The sequence below is a fragment of the Rana temporaria genome, chromosome 3 (assembly GCF_905171775.1).
Source record: "Rana temporaria chromosome 3, aRanTem1.1, whole genome shotgun sequence".
In the NCBI taxonomy this organism is placed as follows: Eukaryota; Metazoa; Chordata; class Amphibia; order Anura; family Ranidae; genus Rana; species Rana temporaria.
The window spans coordinates 358,355,522-358,370,121 of record NC_053491.1 but is presented as its reverse complement, the minus strand read 5'-3'; the positions used below and the strand labels follow the sequence as shown (position 1 = coordinate 358,370,121).

The 14,600-nt window shown below is 42.6% G+C and overlaps 1 protein-coding gene across 2 annotated transcripts in view; it reads right to left on the bottom strand.

Annotated features, from left to right (window-relative positions):
* FOXM1 (forkhead box M1) overlaps window positions 1-14,600 on the bottom strand; it is a 44,292-nt gene that overhangs the window by 22,422 nt on the left and 7,270 nt on the right. For both annotated transcript variants that reach the window (XM_040345234.1, XM_040345235.1), the window contains exons 2-4: window positions 9,344-10,020; window positions 5,817-5,965; window positions 4,182-4,382 (exon numbers count right to left, since the gene is read on the bottom strand). In XM_040345234.1, the coding sequence (XP_040201168.1) occupies window positions 4,182-4,382; window positions 5,817-5,965; window positions 9,344-9,980 (987 nt within the window). In that variant the 5' untranslated portion in view covers window positions 9,981-10,020. The remainder of the gene's footprint in view (window positions 1-4,181; window positions 4,383-5,816; window positions 5,966-9,343; window positions 10,021-14,600) is intronic.

Genomic DNA, 14,600 nt, shown 5'->3' with positions numbered 1-14,600 from the left:
CTAGCGGCTGCCATAACCCTGGTATTAAACATCAAATTAAAGAAGTGTGTGTGTGTGTATATATATACACACACACTATATTATATACACACACACACACACACACACAAAGGGTGTCGGCAAGTGGTTAATTTAGGGGTAAAATGGACGAGCATTATTTTTAGGTTTAGAGCAAAGAGGACATGGCTTTACCAGAAAAGGATAAAGCAGAATAGATTTAAGTCTGATGTAGGGAAGAAGGCTGTCCCAAAAAGGACACCACAGACCACACTCTCGGAGAGTCAGGTCAACTGTATCTGTGGAAAAAGAATGCTAAAACATTTATTTTTAGCAAATATACTAAATTATGACGCAGTTTGCACCAAAAAGTAGCTGGTGCTTATACTCGCAACCCCAATTCCAAAAAGCTGGGATGCTGTGTAAAATCTGTGAAAAAACACACACCGACACACACCACAATGTATATTTCTTAAACTATAAATTATTCACAATGGGGAATTTTATATATATATATATATATATATATATATATATATATATATATATATATAGGTTTAAACTGAGAAAATTGATAATTTTAAGAAAAAATTAATAAAAAGGCAACTTTGAAATTGATAGCAGCAAAGAAAGGTGGGACAAGGCCTTGTAGCACCCCTCTTCTTTTAGCACTCTGTGAACTGAGAACAATTGCTGGAGTTTTCAGAAAATAATGTTATCCCATTCTTGCCCAGTATGCGGTTTAGCACTGTCCAGATGACATACTCAAGTCCTTCCCTGAAAAAGACATTGTCTGGATGGGAGCATATGCTGCTCCAAAACCAATATCTTTCAGCATGCGTACCTTTCCAGATGTGTAAGCTGCCCATTCTATACACACTAATGCATCCCAAACCATCAGAGATGCAAACATTTAAACTGAGCACCGATAAGCCGGAAGATCCTTCTCTTTAGTCTGGAGGATGCAGCTTCCATGGTTGCCAAAAAAAAAAGTAAAAGTTTGATTAGTCTGACCACAGAACAGTTTTCCACTTTGCAGCAGACCATTTTAAATGGGCTTTGGCCCAGAGAAGGCGGCGGCATTACTGGATCTTGTTAACTACTTTAGACCCGGACCTTTAGGCAGCTAAAGGACCGGGCCAGTTTTTGCGATTCGGCACTGCGTCGCTTTAACTGACAATTGTGCGGTCGTGCGACGTGGCTCCCAAACAAAATTGTCGTCCTTTTTTTCCTACAAATAGAGCTTTCTTTTGGTGGTATTTGATAACATCTGCGGTTTTTATTTTTTGCGCTATAAACAGAAATATAGCGACAATTTCGAAAAAAATTCAATATTTTTCACTTTTTGCTATAATAAATATCCCCCAGAAATATATATATAAAAAAATGTTTTCCTCAGTTTAGGCCGATACGTATTCTTCTACATATTTAAAAAAAAAAAATCGCAATAAGTGTTTATCGGTTGGTTTGCGCAAAATTTATAGCGTTCACAAAATAGGGGATAGTTTTATTGCATTTTTATTAAAAACATTTTTTTTTACTACTAATGGCGGCGATCAGCGATTTTTTTCGTGACTGCGACATAATGGCGGACACTTCGGACAATTTTGACACATTTTTGAGACCATTGTCATTTTCACAGCAAAAATGCATTGTTTACTGTGAAAATGACAATTGCAGTTTGGGAGTTAACCACAAGGTGGCGCTGATGGGGTTATGTATGACCTCATCTGTGTTTCTAACTGTAGGGGGGTGTGGCTGTAGGTGTGAGGTCATCGATTGTAATGACCTACATAAGGGAACACACGATCGATGACGGTGCCACAGTGAAGAACGGGGAAGCTGTGTTTACACACAGCTCTCCCCGTTCTTCAGCTCCGGGGACCGATCACGGGACTCCAGCAGTAATCCGGTCTGCGAGTCCCGCGGTCACGGAGCTTCGGGCCGGGTCGCGTGCACGCGCCTGACTCCACGGCTGGGCTTAAAGGGCAACGTACAGGTACGTTGATGTGCCCAGCAGTGCCATTCTGCCGACGCATATCGGCGTGAAGGGGTCCTTAAGTGGTTAAGGTATGGATTCTTCTTTGCATGATAGAGCTTTAACTTGCATTTTTTTGATGGCACTGCGAATTGTGTTAAACAGTGATTTTTCTGTAAAAATATAAAAGTGAGCGCTCTGAGGAAAACCGCAGCTTGCATGAAAAGGCAACACACCATATGGAAATATATAAAGACAATGTGCAATGTTCCAATTTATGGAAGTACTCCTGAGCCCATCACAGAATCATTCCCATTTTTAATGCAGTGCTGTCTGAGGGCTTGAAGATTATGGACATACAAAATTGCATTTTGGCCTTGTCTCTTGCGCACAGAGATTTCTCCAGATTCTCAGAATATGTTGATATGATTTACTGCAGACGATATCTTTTTACATTAAAGGAGCATTATGATGAAATTGTTCGACCATTTTTAGACACAGCTTTTCAGGCTGGGTTCACACTACTACACTACTTTCATCCTACTTTGCTCTGTGTTCAATGTTTCCCTATGAGAGCGTCTTGTAGCGTCCTACACAAGTCGGTCCGACTTTGAAAATGCTCCCTGTACTACTTTTGGTCCTACATTGATCCTACTTCAGGCCCATTGAATATCATTGAAGTCGGACCAAAGTAGTATCCTGTTCATGAAATTAGGATGGATGTAGGACCAATGTAGGATAAATGTAGGACCAATGTAGCAGAGCAAAGTAGGATGAAAGTAGTGTAGTAGTGTGAACCCAGCCTCAAACATTGGTGAACCTCTGCCTATCGTTACTTCTGAGACACTGACTCTCCAAATCCTCCTCCAGGAATGTTACTGACCTGTTGCTAATTACCCTAATTAGTTACACAATGTTCTTCCAGCTTTTCATTATTTGTATCACTTACTTTGCCAGCTTTTTGTTGCCCTGTCTCTCTTTAAGGCTGGGTTCACACTACTACACTACTTTCATCCTACTTTGCTCTGCTACATTGGTCCTACATTTATCCTACATTGGTCCTACATCCATCCTACTTTCATGAACAGGATACTACTTTGGTCCGACTTCAATGATATTCAATGGGCCTGAAGTAGGATCAATGTAGGACCAAAAGTAGTACAGGGAGCATTTTCAAAGTCGGACCGACTTGTGTAGGACGCTACAAGACGCTCTCATAGGGAAACATTGAACACAGAGCAAAGTAGGATGAAAGTAGTGTAGTAGTGTGAACCCAGCATTAGGCTGGGTTCACACTACTACACTACTTTCATCCTACTTTGCTCTGCTACATTGGTCCTACATTTATCCTACATTGGTCCTACATCCATCCTACTTTCATGAACAGGATACTACTTTGGTCCGACTTCAATGATATTCAATGGGTTGAAGTAGGATCAATGTAGGACCAAAAGTAGTACAGGGAGCATTTTCAAAGTCGGACCGACTTGTGTAGGACCAGTTAAAGCGGTGGTTCCCCCTAAAACAAATTTCTAACAATAGATTCGTAAGACCCGTTACACTGCGGGTAGGCTGGCTTTTGTTTTTGTTTTTTCGTACATACCGAGATCTCGCCGTTTCGTCCCTTGGCGGTGGGCGTTCCTAGTTGATTGACGTTTCTCCGACGGGCGCATACTGCGCGTCACGACTTTCCAACAGAAGCCGAACGTCATTGCGCAGGCGCCGTATAGAGTCGGCTCTATACGGCGCCTGCGCAGCGACGTTCGGCTTCTTTCGGAAAGTCGTGACGTCACGTATGTGCCCGTCAGAGAAACGTCAATCAACTAGGAACGCCCACCGCCAAGGGACGAAACGGCGAGATCGAGGTATGTACTAAAAAACAAAAGCCAGCCTACCCGCAGTGTAACGGGTCTTACGAATGTATTGTTAGAAATTTTTTTAGGGGGAACCACCCCTTTAAGACAGCTCTCATAGGGAAACATTGATTTTCACACGTCATGTGACATGAGCTCCCAATGTAGGACCGTTTGTTGGACAAGTGTGAACCCAGCCTAAGAGTTGAGACATGTGGCTGCCATCAATTTAAAAAAGAAAAATTTCTTAAAATCATACATTTTCTCAGTTTAAATATTTGATTGGTTTTCTATGGGAAATGAGACACGGGTTTATGAGATTTGTTCTACTAGTAGGTTCTGCATATTTTTACCTTCCAGCCAGGCTTGGCCACATATTTGAAGTAGGGGAAATGATCCTCGATCCAGGTATAGATGTCTTTCAGTGTCATTCGCTTGTTTGGTGTGCTGTTAATGGCAAACTGGATGAGTGCCATGTACGAGTACGGAGGGCGTTCAGAGATGGAGATGTGCCACGGCTGAGTGGAAGCTGGCTCTGTGATTTCCTCTTCCACCTGACAGGGGGGAGAAACAGATGCTGAAAAAAGATTCTTAGGATGCAACATTTGAGAATCACAGAACAAAAGAGCTTTCTGATAAAATGTGCTGCTTACAGCCATCAGACCAAAGCCGTCAATGACACGTGGTTTCTGATAGGTGAAGACAGAAGGAAAAAGCCAAACAAAAACGAATGCAGCCATCACATCTAACACCTGGTAAGCTGCAATATATTACATTTGGTTTTAATACCGCTTTAAATCAAACATCTTTCATTTAATCCGAACTGCAACAGCCATCTTGTGGCTTATCATGTCTGCTTACAATAGTGCCTTTTTTTTTTTTTTTTAAGAAAACTATAATTTTCACTGAATACAAGGCTGATGCCCTTATTCTTGTTTCATGTGACCAGCTGCAGCAGCTCTCTCCCTTAAACAGGACCAACACTCATGTAACAACCTTGTGTAATCTTTGTTGATTCCTCTCTGTCTTTTGTACATGAGTGCGCAATCTAATTTGATGGGCAGTCTATACAAATCAGGCAGTACAGTCCAATCCTACTAGTCACAGAAAAGAAGTCCTGTCACCGCACAGAGCTTTATTGTTATGTCCAGTACAACACACTTGACCCTCATCCCTGTGCCTGACCATAGCAAGGATTTCAGAAGCCAACACAAGTTAAATTAAACTTATGTCCAATTAGATATTTTAAAATGAAAAACACTAAAGCTTTCTTAAAATTGAACTTTCCACCCCCCTCTAATCCATTTGGCAAGGTGTTTTTCTGTGCTTATTTGGTGGAAAAATGTATAGTCATCCAAGTGCTTTATCTGGGTCACTTGTCAGTACTGTTTACAGATGTGGGCGACTGCTAATCCAGCGCAGCAGATGTGCTCGAGATCACCGCCCCCCCTTGTGTGATAGATAATTCCTCTTCTGGACAGCCAATAGGAAGCATCCACATCATGGATCATGGACACCCAAAGAAGCACCCATGTAGAAAGCAAAACAGAAGAGGAAGCTTGGGCCAGAGCATCACATGACTGCACCTTCAGATAACTAAAAAGGGCTTTTAGATTTAGTACCTACCCCCCCCCCCCCTTTATTTTTGTACCTACAGATAAGCCTATAATAAGGTTACCTGTAGGTACAGTGAATATCTCCTAAACTTGCAGTTTATGAGATGTCCACACTGCATACATCCGGTGATGTCATACCTGTGCCATCGCTTCAGAGCTCTGTGCAATGGGAGGGACATCATTGCAGCCAGATGGCCCATAGCCCATAGCACATGAAGTTGGAAGCCCTGTCAGCGGTGACAGTGTGCCACTGAAGGGCTTTGTTCTAAAGGTAAGTATTTCATAATGTGCTAGTATGCGATGCAAAGATTGGTGTTAAGGTTATGGGCTATGCGGGGGGTGGGGTGTGAGCAATGATTCAAAGATATTCACCTTGATACAATCTACTTCAGGAGTGAGATTTTCCTTCTCTTCAGGTTCTGGCGTCATACTGCGCGATCCCAGTCCATCTGAGCTCATCTTACCCAGCCACTGTATGTTCGTCAGGCTGATGTTCAGTTCCTCAGAGTCAACCTGCACCACTGAGAAAAAAATAAAAAGGGAAAAGAAAGGGTTAACATTCTCCAAAATGGACCTGACACCTAAACGCCCCCCCCCCCCCCTAGCCTCTTCCGTCTCTAAACCCTGGGGGGGAACAAAAGTAATATATTGCAGCTTACAAGTTCTTAGATGTAGTGGCTGCTTTTGTTTTTTTCAGTTAGTCCTTTATTTTCACTTGGTGAATCTACAAGTAACATTTCCTGTCCTGGAGCGACAACGCTTACTGTACTTTATGTATGGAGGATTAGTATTCTCATCCTGGAACAGGACTATAGAACTCCCCCTCTTCTCCATAACCCTGGGTGGTGGTTTTACGGAGGGGCCCTAAACCTCCACTCCTGTGGTCCCCTGCCGGCACTCTAGGCTCCTCCTCTTCTTGTCAGCCACCATAGGAAGTCGCTTGCCATGGCGGAAACAGCGTGGCTCAGCCCTGCCCCCTCCTCACAGGATTTGATTGACAACAGGAGCCAATAGCTTCTACTGCTGCTCCTGTGGGAAGAATGAGAGAAAGGAGAGGCAGAGTACTGCATCAATACCGGACTTGGGTATTTAGGAAGGGGTGGGGACTGCACAAAGTTGTAGGGCACTTTTTTACCTTAATACAAGCAATGCACCAAGGTAAAAATGTTTTACATTTAGAAAGACTAACAACTGCGAATAATGGAAAAGGATTTAGGACTTTTATATAAGCATGTAACCGAGGAGCTAACACAACATAAATGTGTCTGGCATGTACATGATAAGCTATAACCATGAACATTGAGTAAAGGCATAATGCACAACATAATAAAATCATTTGAATTTCTGCCCCCCCCAGCCTGCGGACCCCCCCCCCCCCCCCCTTTCCCTCTTCCTCCTATTCATTCTTCTCTTCCTCCTGTTTCTTTTCTTTTTTCTAGGGCTGTTACTGATTAAAAATGTTGTGTTTGATTAATCGATTTTTTTTTAAATCTATTAATCGACTAATTTCGATTAATTATAACGCACATACAGATCCAACTACTTTTAGCTGATCTCCTTGCATTGCAACTCTGCATTAGTCAGTGGTAAATGTGGTATACACTGTATACAATCACCCGACACTAGTTAGTTTCCACAATCCATGACTTAACTTCACAGTTCACACAAATACGTTTTAAATTCAAAATGTAGCACTGACGTAAGTAATTTTTTCTTATTAAACAAAAATGTAGAAAGTTAGTTTAACTTTATTTATAAAACTTATCTAGTATATTGACTGTCAGTCACTTTATAGTAGGCAAGTAGGCATCATCACTTACCAGAGTGTTTACATTTTCTGGAAGCAGACATGATCGCATGTTATTGACAATATACCCTGAAGAACTGAACAGTCTTTCGCACAGGAAACAGATGTTGCCGATACACAAAGAATTGTCTGCACAAAACTGCTTAGGAAAGGAAAACGATGGTTATTTTTTCCCCCTTCCCCTGATGGAGCCTGATGCATCCTCCTGCTTAACAGATGCAAAGGTACCTCAATCCAATGGGTGCAGTTTGCTCGCATCCAGCAGGGTAAGTCTCACTGTCAAGGCTGTCTGGTGACATCAAGAATTTTGATCGATCAAAAAAATTAAAGATTAATCGAAGAATTAATCTTTCAATTTCCCCAGCCCTACTTTTTTCCCTTGCTCTTTTATATATCCTTTCTTCTCATCAGGCCTCCAGGCTTGAGCCTGGCTGGTCATATGGTTAATATTCAGAATTATTGTTTTATATTCCCTCAAAATTATCTCCATAGAATAGATGGCTTGCTAAAGCGCTGTAGGCAAATGCCCATTTGGCCGCTCCCCATCTACACTCTAAGCAGCACGTTCTTGAATGCTGTAGATCTAGGAGGGGACACTCATCCCCCAATTGTTCTACTTTGTGGACATGAGCATATTAATGCACTCCTTCTTATTTGTCTTACTTTCCTTTATGATATCTTATGTTTATCTCCTATGTGACCATAGATGTGATGAGCTATACAGTTGAATTGATTATTAATAAAAACCTTTGTACAAGAAAATCACTATAATTTCACTGTAAATATATTAACTGTGAATGGCAATAGATGGAAAAGAAAAAAAAAAAAAAAAAAAACATAGAAAGTGAAAGATTATTTTATGAACCAATGTACTTTTTTTCAGTATTTTCTATTTTTTAAATAAGGGGGTTAGGGTATTTAGAAGAAAACCCCAGGGTATTATGGTGGAGGTGTGTCCAAACCTCACAATTCTCCATGAACAAAAAAAAAAAAATACACAGATAAATTTACCTCCGACAGAAAGCTTCCCCTGTTCCCTTAATAGTGGATGCGAGGTCCTCTACAAGTTTAATATCCTGGTAATCCACTGTGCCAAAGATAGGGGTCTGGCCAACGCCAAACAGCAGGGATGCATGCCCAGACTGAATTAAATGAATGAGCAGCAACCTCTAATACGTCTCTCTGGGGATCATGTTGTGATGGAGAAGGAAGAAGGTTGGGTCATGGGGGACTGGGAAGTCTAAACTTTTGAATAGATCTAATTGAGTGCCAAAATAGTTGGCGCCTAGGATATCCCCCCAAAAAATGAAGGATAGTGCCTTTGGCTTCCTTACACTGCCAGCACCCATTGGGAACTTAAGAAAGCACAGAGTGCAGAGCAGAAAGGACTCCATTTTATTGTGCGAGCAGTTTGTAATGCATTACTAATTGAGCATTCATGGACGTAGAAGACCCATTTGTCATTTTGTTCAGAGGAGAACCTAAACTTTAGATCCCTCTCCCATTTCTGGATAAGCGCATGGGAAAGGTCTATTCTGGGGGGTCACGAAAAGTAGTGCAGTTAAAGGGTTGTTCAGAAGCCTAATGGAGCATAAATGGGGTCTGCCTTTAGGTCATGGGCCAAAAGTCCCCATTGCGACTGGTACATCTTTCAATGGGGACACCTCTTCAAATGACAACTGACTGGGATTAGTGTTGTCTTACAATAAACAATAACGGAGCATCTCCCCAATAGCACACACACACAAAAAAAGTTTAATATGATAAGGGCCCAATCATACTTGGCTGTTGTGGTAACACATTTTATTGCAATGCATGCGTGTTGGTGTTATATGGCACCATTCATTTGAATGGCAACTCAATGCACCTTCTTAACAGATGTGTGACGCGTTGCCAAAAAAAAGATGCATGCACCATTTTTTGGCAGCATGCCACAATGTGTGTTGTGCTGCAAGGCACGTCCATTAAAAGGTGCGCTGGGTTGCGATTCAAATGAATTGCAACATACCTAAAGTGCATTGTGGTAAATCACACATTACTGCACCAACAAGGTATGAGGAGGCTTTAAAGTCTGTGAATACATTTTTAATACCTTTCTTGTCTTCCTCTGCAATTGGCTGAATGGATGCTGGAGCCTCAATCTGTAAAGTGGCCACCTCCTCCTCCTTAGTTTGGAAGCCCAGCTTCTCAGCCTGAGCGTGAAATGAAGGACTCCCACTGATGAGGATAAATTTGTTAGGTCCACCCATCTCTCTGCCTCGTGCAGTTAATGCCTGAATAATACTCTCCATATCATAATTTGGGGGAAGGACCACAAGCTGAGTGTTTGGAATGGTGGGATGACCCATGACTTTAATTTCAGAGGATATAGATTTCACGCTGACACAAGGTGACTGAGGAGTACAGGATGCTGCGATTCCCAGGGAGTTCTGATTTTGGTTAGGACTTAAGATAGTTTCAGTGCATTGGTTTTGTTCTGGGGTAAGGGACACCACCATCTCACTGTCCAAACTTGGGTCAGGTCTTGCAGCCACCCCTGTCTTCTGAACAAGGTTCTGCACAGGGTTTACATCTGCACTGGGAACCAAGTTCTGTTCGGGTTGTTCTCCAGATCTGGTCAAGGTGGTCGGTCTTTGTTCTGGTGTCCCCATACTGCAGGCGCCATCTTTTTGCGGTAGGGTTAACTTCCGCCTTTTCAGAATTAGTGGCCTACGGGGACTTGATCTCATGGTGTGATGACAAAGGTGGGGGCCATTGGAAAAACAGGTTCTGAAATAAATTAATTTGACAACAGCTTTATTATTATGGTTTCCCGAATTTATTAAGGTATATTAATTATTCCTTTACAGAATACAGAGCAGAAAACCTTACCATACAATCTCACTACCATTAAAAGACATACACATTTGGCCAATGTATTTATAATCTACCAGCACATTCTTAGATTAAGTAAAAAAACCTTAGAGGCCTGAAAAAAAAAAAAAAAAAAAAGAAGGAAGCCTGATAAACTCCCAGCTAAGGATTAATTCAGTTTTCTTGTGCTGTATGAATGAGGCCAATGTATTAGTCACCTTTATAAAACAGACATTCCATGTAAAGTGAACCTGTCTGTACAATTCTGCATGAATAAAGTCCTGACATGTCACAATATACAGTGTCATTTGTCAGAAAAGCTTCACTGTTTACCATAAAAAAAGACATCATTACTATGCAGTCAAGTGACATTGAAGCCATCAGTCTTCTGCAGGCAGATTGTAAGATTGTAGCAAGTCCCAAGGTAAGAGGCTGCAGCAGAGGTTGATCCATGTCAGACATTTGTGAACACAACCAAGAGGTGCACAGGTACCAGGATATATAGCACTGTGCAATCTCTAACCCGCACTGCAGTCCAGGAAAAAGATGATGACCCTGGATAATGCCTTAAAAAAAGATGACTCTAGAGATTAAAGCGGAGGTCCACACAAAAATGGAACCTCCACTGTCTGGATTCCCCACTTCCGGGCATAGACCCCCGCATATCTGCCGCAGTCTACGCCACGCCCCCCCTCCGCTGTCTTCTGGGAGACACAGGTCCCAGAAGACAGCAGGGACCAGTGGTATTGCGCAGCGCAAGTCACGCATGCGCAGTAGGGAACCAGGAAGTGAAGCCGCAAGGCTTCACTTCCTGATTCCCTTACCGAAGAGGCAGCATCCGAGGACCGAGGGACGGGTCGGCCTCGGGTGCTGACATCGCTGGACAGGTAAGTGTCCTTATTTTACAAGTCAGCAACTGCAGTATTTGTAGCTGCTGACTTTAAAACAAAAAGGCTGGGATCACACTATTGCGAATTGGATGCGGATTTTCCCATATCCAATTCGCCTAGCAAGAGATTGTGACCAGCTCTCCATAGAGCCGTTTAACACATCTCCACAGGAGACCTGTGCGTATTTTGGTCCGTTTTAGGTCAGAATTCAGCCTGAAATCAGACATGAAATGGTGAATGGGGATGCACCGGACTCCTGCTGTGATCAGCTGCATACTCAAGTGTGAACCCAGCCTTATGCCGCGTACACACGACCGTTTTCCGGGTTCTAAAAAATTACGTTTTTTTTAATGTCATTAAAAACAATCATGTGTGGGCTCCAGAGCATTTTTCACAATCTAAAAAATGGGCATTCAAAATTTCGAACATGTTCTAATTTTTTACGTCGTAAAAAATGGTCGTGTGTGGGCTTTAACGATGTGAAAAAAGTGTTCGTAAGGGAGTAAGCACATTCAGCATGCTGTAACAGACTGAAAAGCGCGAATCGTCTTTTACTAACACAAAATCAGCAAAAGCAGCCCCAAGGGTGGCGCCATCCGAATGGAACATGCCCTTTATAGTGCCGTCGTACGTGTTTTAAGTCACAGTGTTTTGCTAGAGCATTTTTTTTTCACGATTGTGTGTAGGCAAGGCCATTTTAATGATCGGGTTGAAAAAAAACTTAGTTTTTTCTAGAGCCTTAAAAACGTAATTTTTTTACAACCCGAAAAACGGGCGTGTGTACGCGGCATTATGCTGAATTCACACCTATGCATTTTTAGTGCATTTTGCAGATTTGCACTATAGAACATGTTCCATAGGAAACCATGTTAAGAGCGGAGGTTCACCCAAATAACATCTATATAAGACCAAATTCTTTACACTTCTAACATGTACAGTAGGCACTTCTTTTTTTAGGCTGTACATACCTTATTATCGCTATTTTCAATCCGGCTTCCGGGTACCCATTCCCACGGGAGTAGGCATTTCTATGCTGAGCCTCAATGTAATCTGGGAGTTCGCCCAGATGATTGATGTCCTTCAGAAAAAGTTCCCCCCGGCGGATAAGCCCCCCCCCCCCCAGTATTGCGTAGGCACGTCATGAGAGTCACAGAGTTTTTCCGAAAGTAGCCAAATCTTTAGAGCCGCGAGTTAGCTCTACAGGGCGCCTGTGCACCGACTAGGAGCCGTGTAAAGCCGAGTGCGCAGGCACCGTATAGAGCTGACTCGCAGCTCTACATGTTCGGGTACTTTCGGAAACTCCGTGACGCGCCTACGCAATACGGGAGGGGGGGGGGGGCTTATCCGCCAGGGGGAACTTTTTCTGAAGGACATCAATCATCTGGGCGAACTCCCAGATTACATTGCGGCTCAGCATGGAAACACCTACTCCCGCGGGAGTGGGTACCCGGATTGAAAATAGCGATAATTAGGTATGTACAGCCAAAAAAAAAAAAAAAAAAATGCCTACTGTACATGTTAGAAGTATAAAGAATGTGGTCTTATATAGATGTTATTTGGGTGAACCTCCGCTTTAAATGGACTATAGTGCATATCAGCAAAAAGCACTAAAAATGCATAGGTGTGAATCCAGCCTTAAGCAGATGAAGACATTGCCAGGGGGAGTACTGTGATCCCTGTGAGAGGTAATAAATAACTGGAAATGTTACACTTACATTACTTAGCTTGCATGCATATCGAATAATATACCTGATACTGGGTCCACTTCTGAGACATACTGTACAGCTATTAGGACTACAAAGTAGAATGCTCTCATCATGCCTACAACCTACTAGATAAAACTGATGTGTGACATACCAAAACACTTATGAGAAATGTGTTAATTTGTGAGGTTTGTATAAAAGCAGACAGCAAAGTGCAACTTAGCTACTGTAAAAGGAAAGAGGATGTGCATGACTGGCAAAGCATGAGGACAGCTGTGTGACTAACGGAGCAGATAAAGAAAAAGCATAACGCAAGTAAAAAGTAGAATACCATCAGCAACAACGATAACACAGGCAAATGTATTAGTAGGATTAGTATTAGGAGAGGACGGGTGGCCAATAGGATCCTCATAATTCACCTATAACTGGCCAAACAAGAGTAACCTACAGACTGATTGGGTGTTAAAGGAGTTGTAAAGGAAAAAAAAATATTTGCCTAAAATTAATGTCTGCAAGGTAGACAGACAGAATAGTGTAATGATTATGTTAAAAAACTAGTAAATACCTATTAAATTCCTTCATCTATATCACCTCCGGCGTTCTAGTTTCTGTTCTCTCATTCACTTCCTGGTTTGCATCGCTCGTTCATGTAAGAACTACATTTCCCAGTATGAATTGCGGCACGCCCAGTAATTCACACCTCCTTGAAGTCTCTAACACGTAGAGAGCGTCCTGCCGCACAGATGTAGTTCCCAGGAGGGGGTGAGCACGTTACTGACCACCGCAGTAAAGCCTCCCTTTATTGTGGTGAGTCACAATCAGACAAGCAGGAAGTGAACAGAACAGAGAAGAAATAGAGCAACTTCTGAGCAAAAGCGAACAATGAGGAAGTGAAAAGAGGAATGTCTGCAGGTAAAGGATGCTTATTATGAAAAAAAATGTTTCCTTTACAACCCCTTTAAAGTGGAGGTTCACCCCAAAAAAATCTATTTTTAACATTACATTCAGCCGAGTTGTCCTAATGACAATTGGCTGTCCCCCCCCCTTACATACTGTATTTTCACTGCCGCTTCTGGGTATGTCTTCTGCGGTAATGGGCGTTCCTATCTGATTGACAGGCTTCCGACCGTCACATACTGCGCGTCACGAGTTGCCGAAAGAAGCCGAACGTCGGTGCGCAGGCGCCGTATAGAGCCGCACCGACGTTCGGCTTCTTTCGGCAACTCGTGACGCGCTGTATGCGACGGTCGGAAGCCTGTCAATCAATTAGGAACGCCCAGTCCCGCAGAAGACATACCCGGAAGCGGCGGTGAAAATACGGTATGTACAGAAAAAACAAAAAAAAACAAAACAGCCGATTGTCATTAGGACAACTCGGCTGAATGTAATGTTAAAAATGTATTTTTGGGTGAACCCCCGCTTTAAGCTCCCATAGATGGATGGAAATTCAGTTTGATTGGCAGGGATTGTACAAATTTCAATCCATCTATGGCTGTTCCCAATCGACTGTCAGCAGAGTCCTGCAGTTCGAATACAATAGCACAGCGAGGAGGATTCCTTCCTCCACCTCCCACGTGTGGATGGGGGAATCCCTTGGTTTTTTGCTGATCAAGAAATGAACCGTATACGGCCAGCGTTAATGGGTCACAGTGTGCGCTGTAAAATTTGTCTTCCAAGTCTGGCTATAGGTGGCAATACTAGACAAAATTTGAGCCGTTGGTTGCTCTGGGCACAATGCGCCTTGACAAAAGTAAAATGAAAAATAGACTGAGGTGGGTGGAAAACTATTAGGCCTCATCAAAGCGGAAGTAAAATCCACTAAGAAACTTGTTTTTTAGGGCCCCCCCAGGTGGGTTATGCCAGAATGTGCTAGTATGCACAGCATATTACTACATTATGGCAG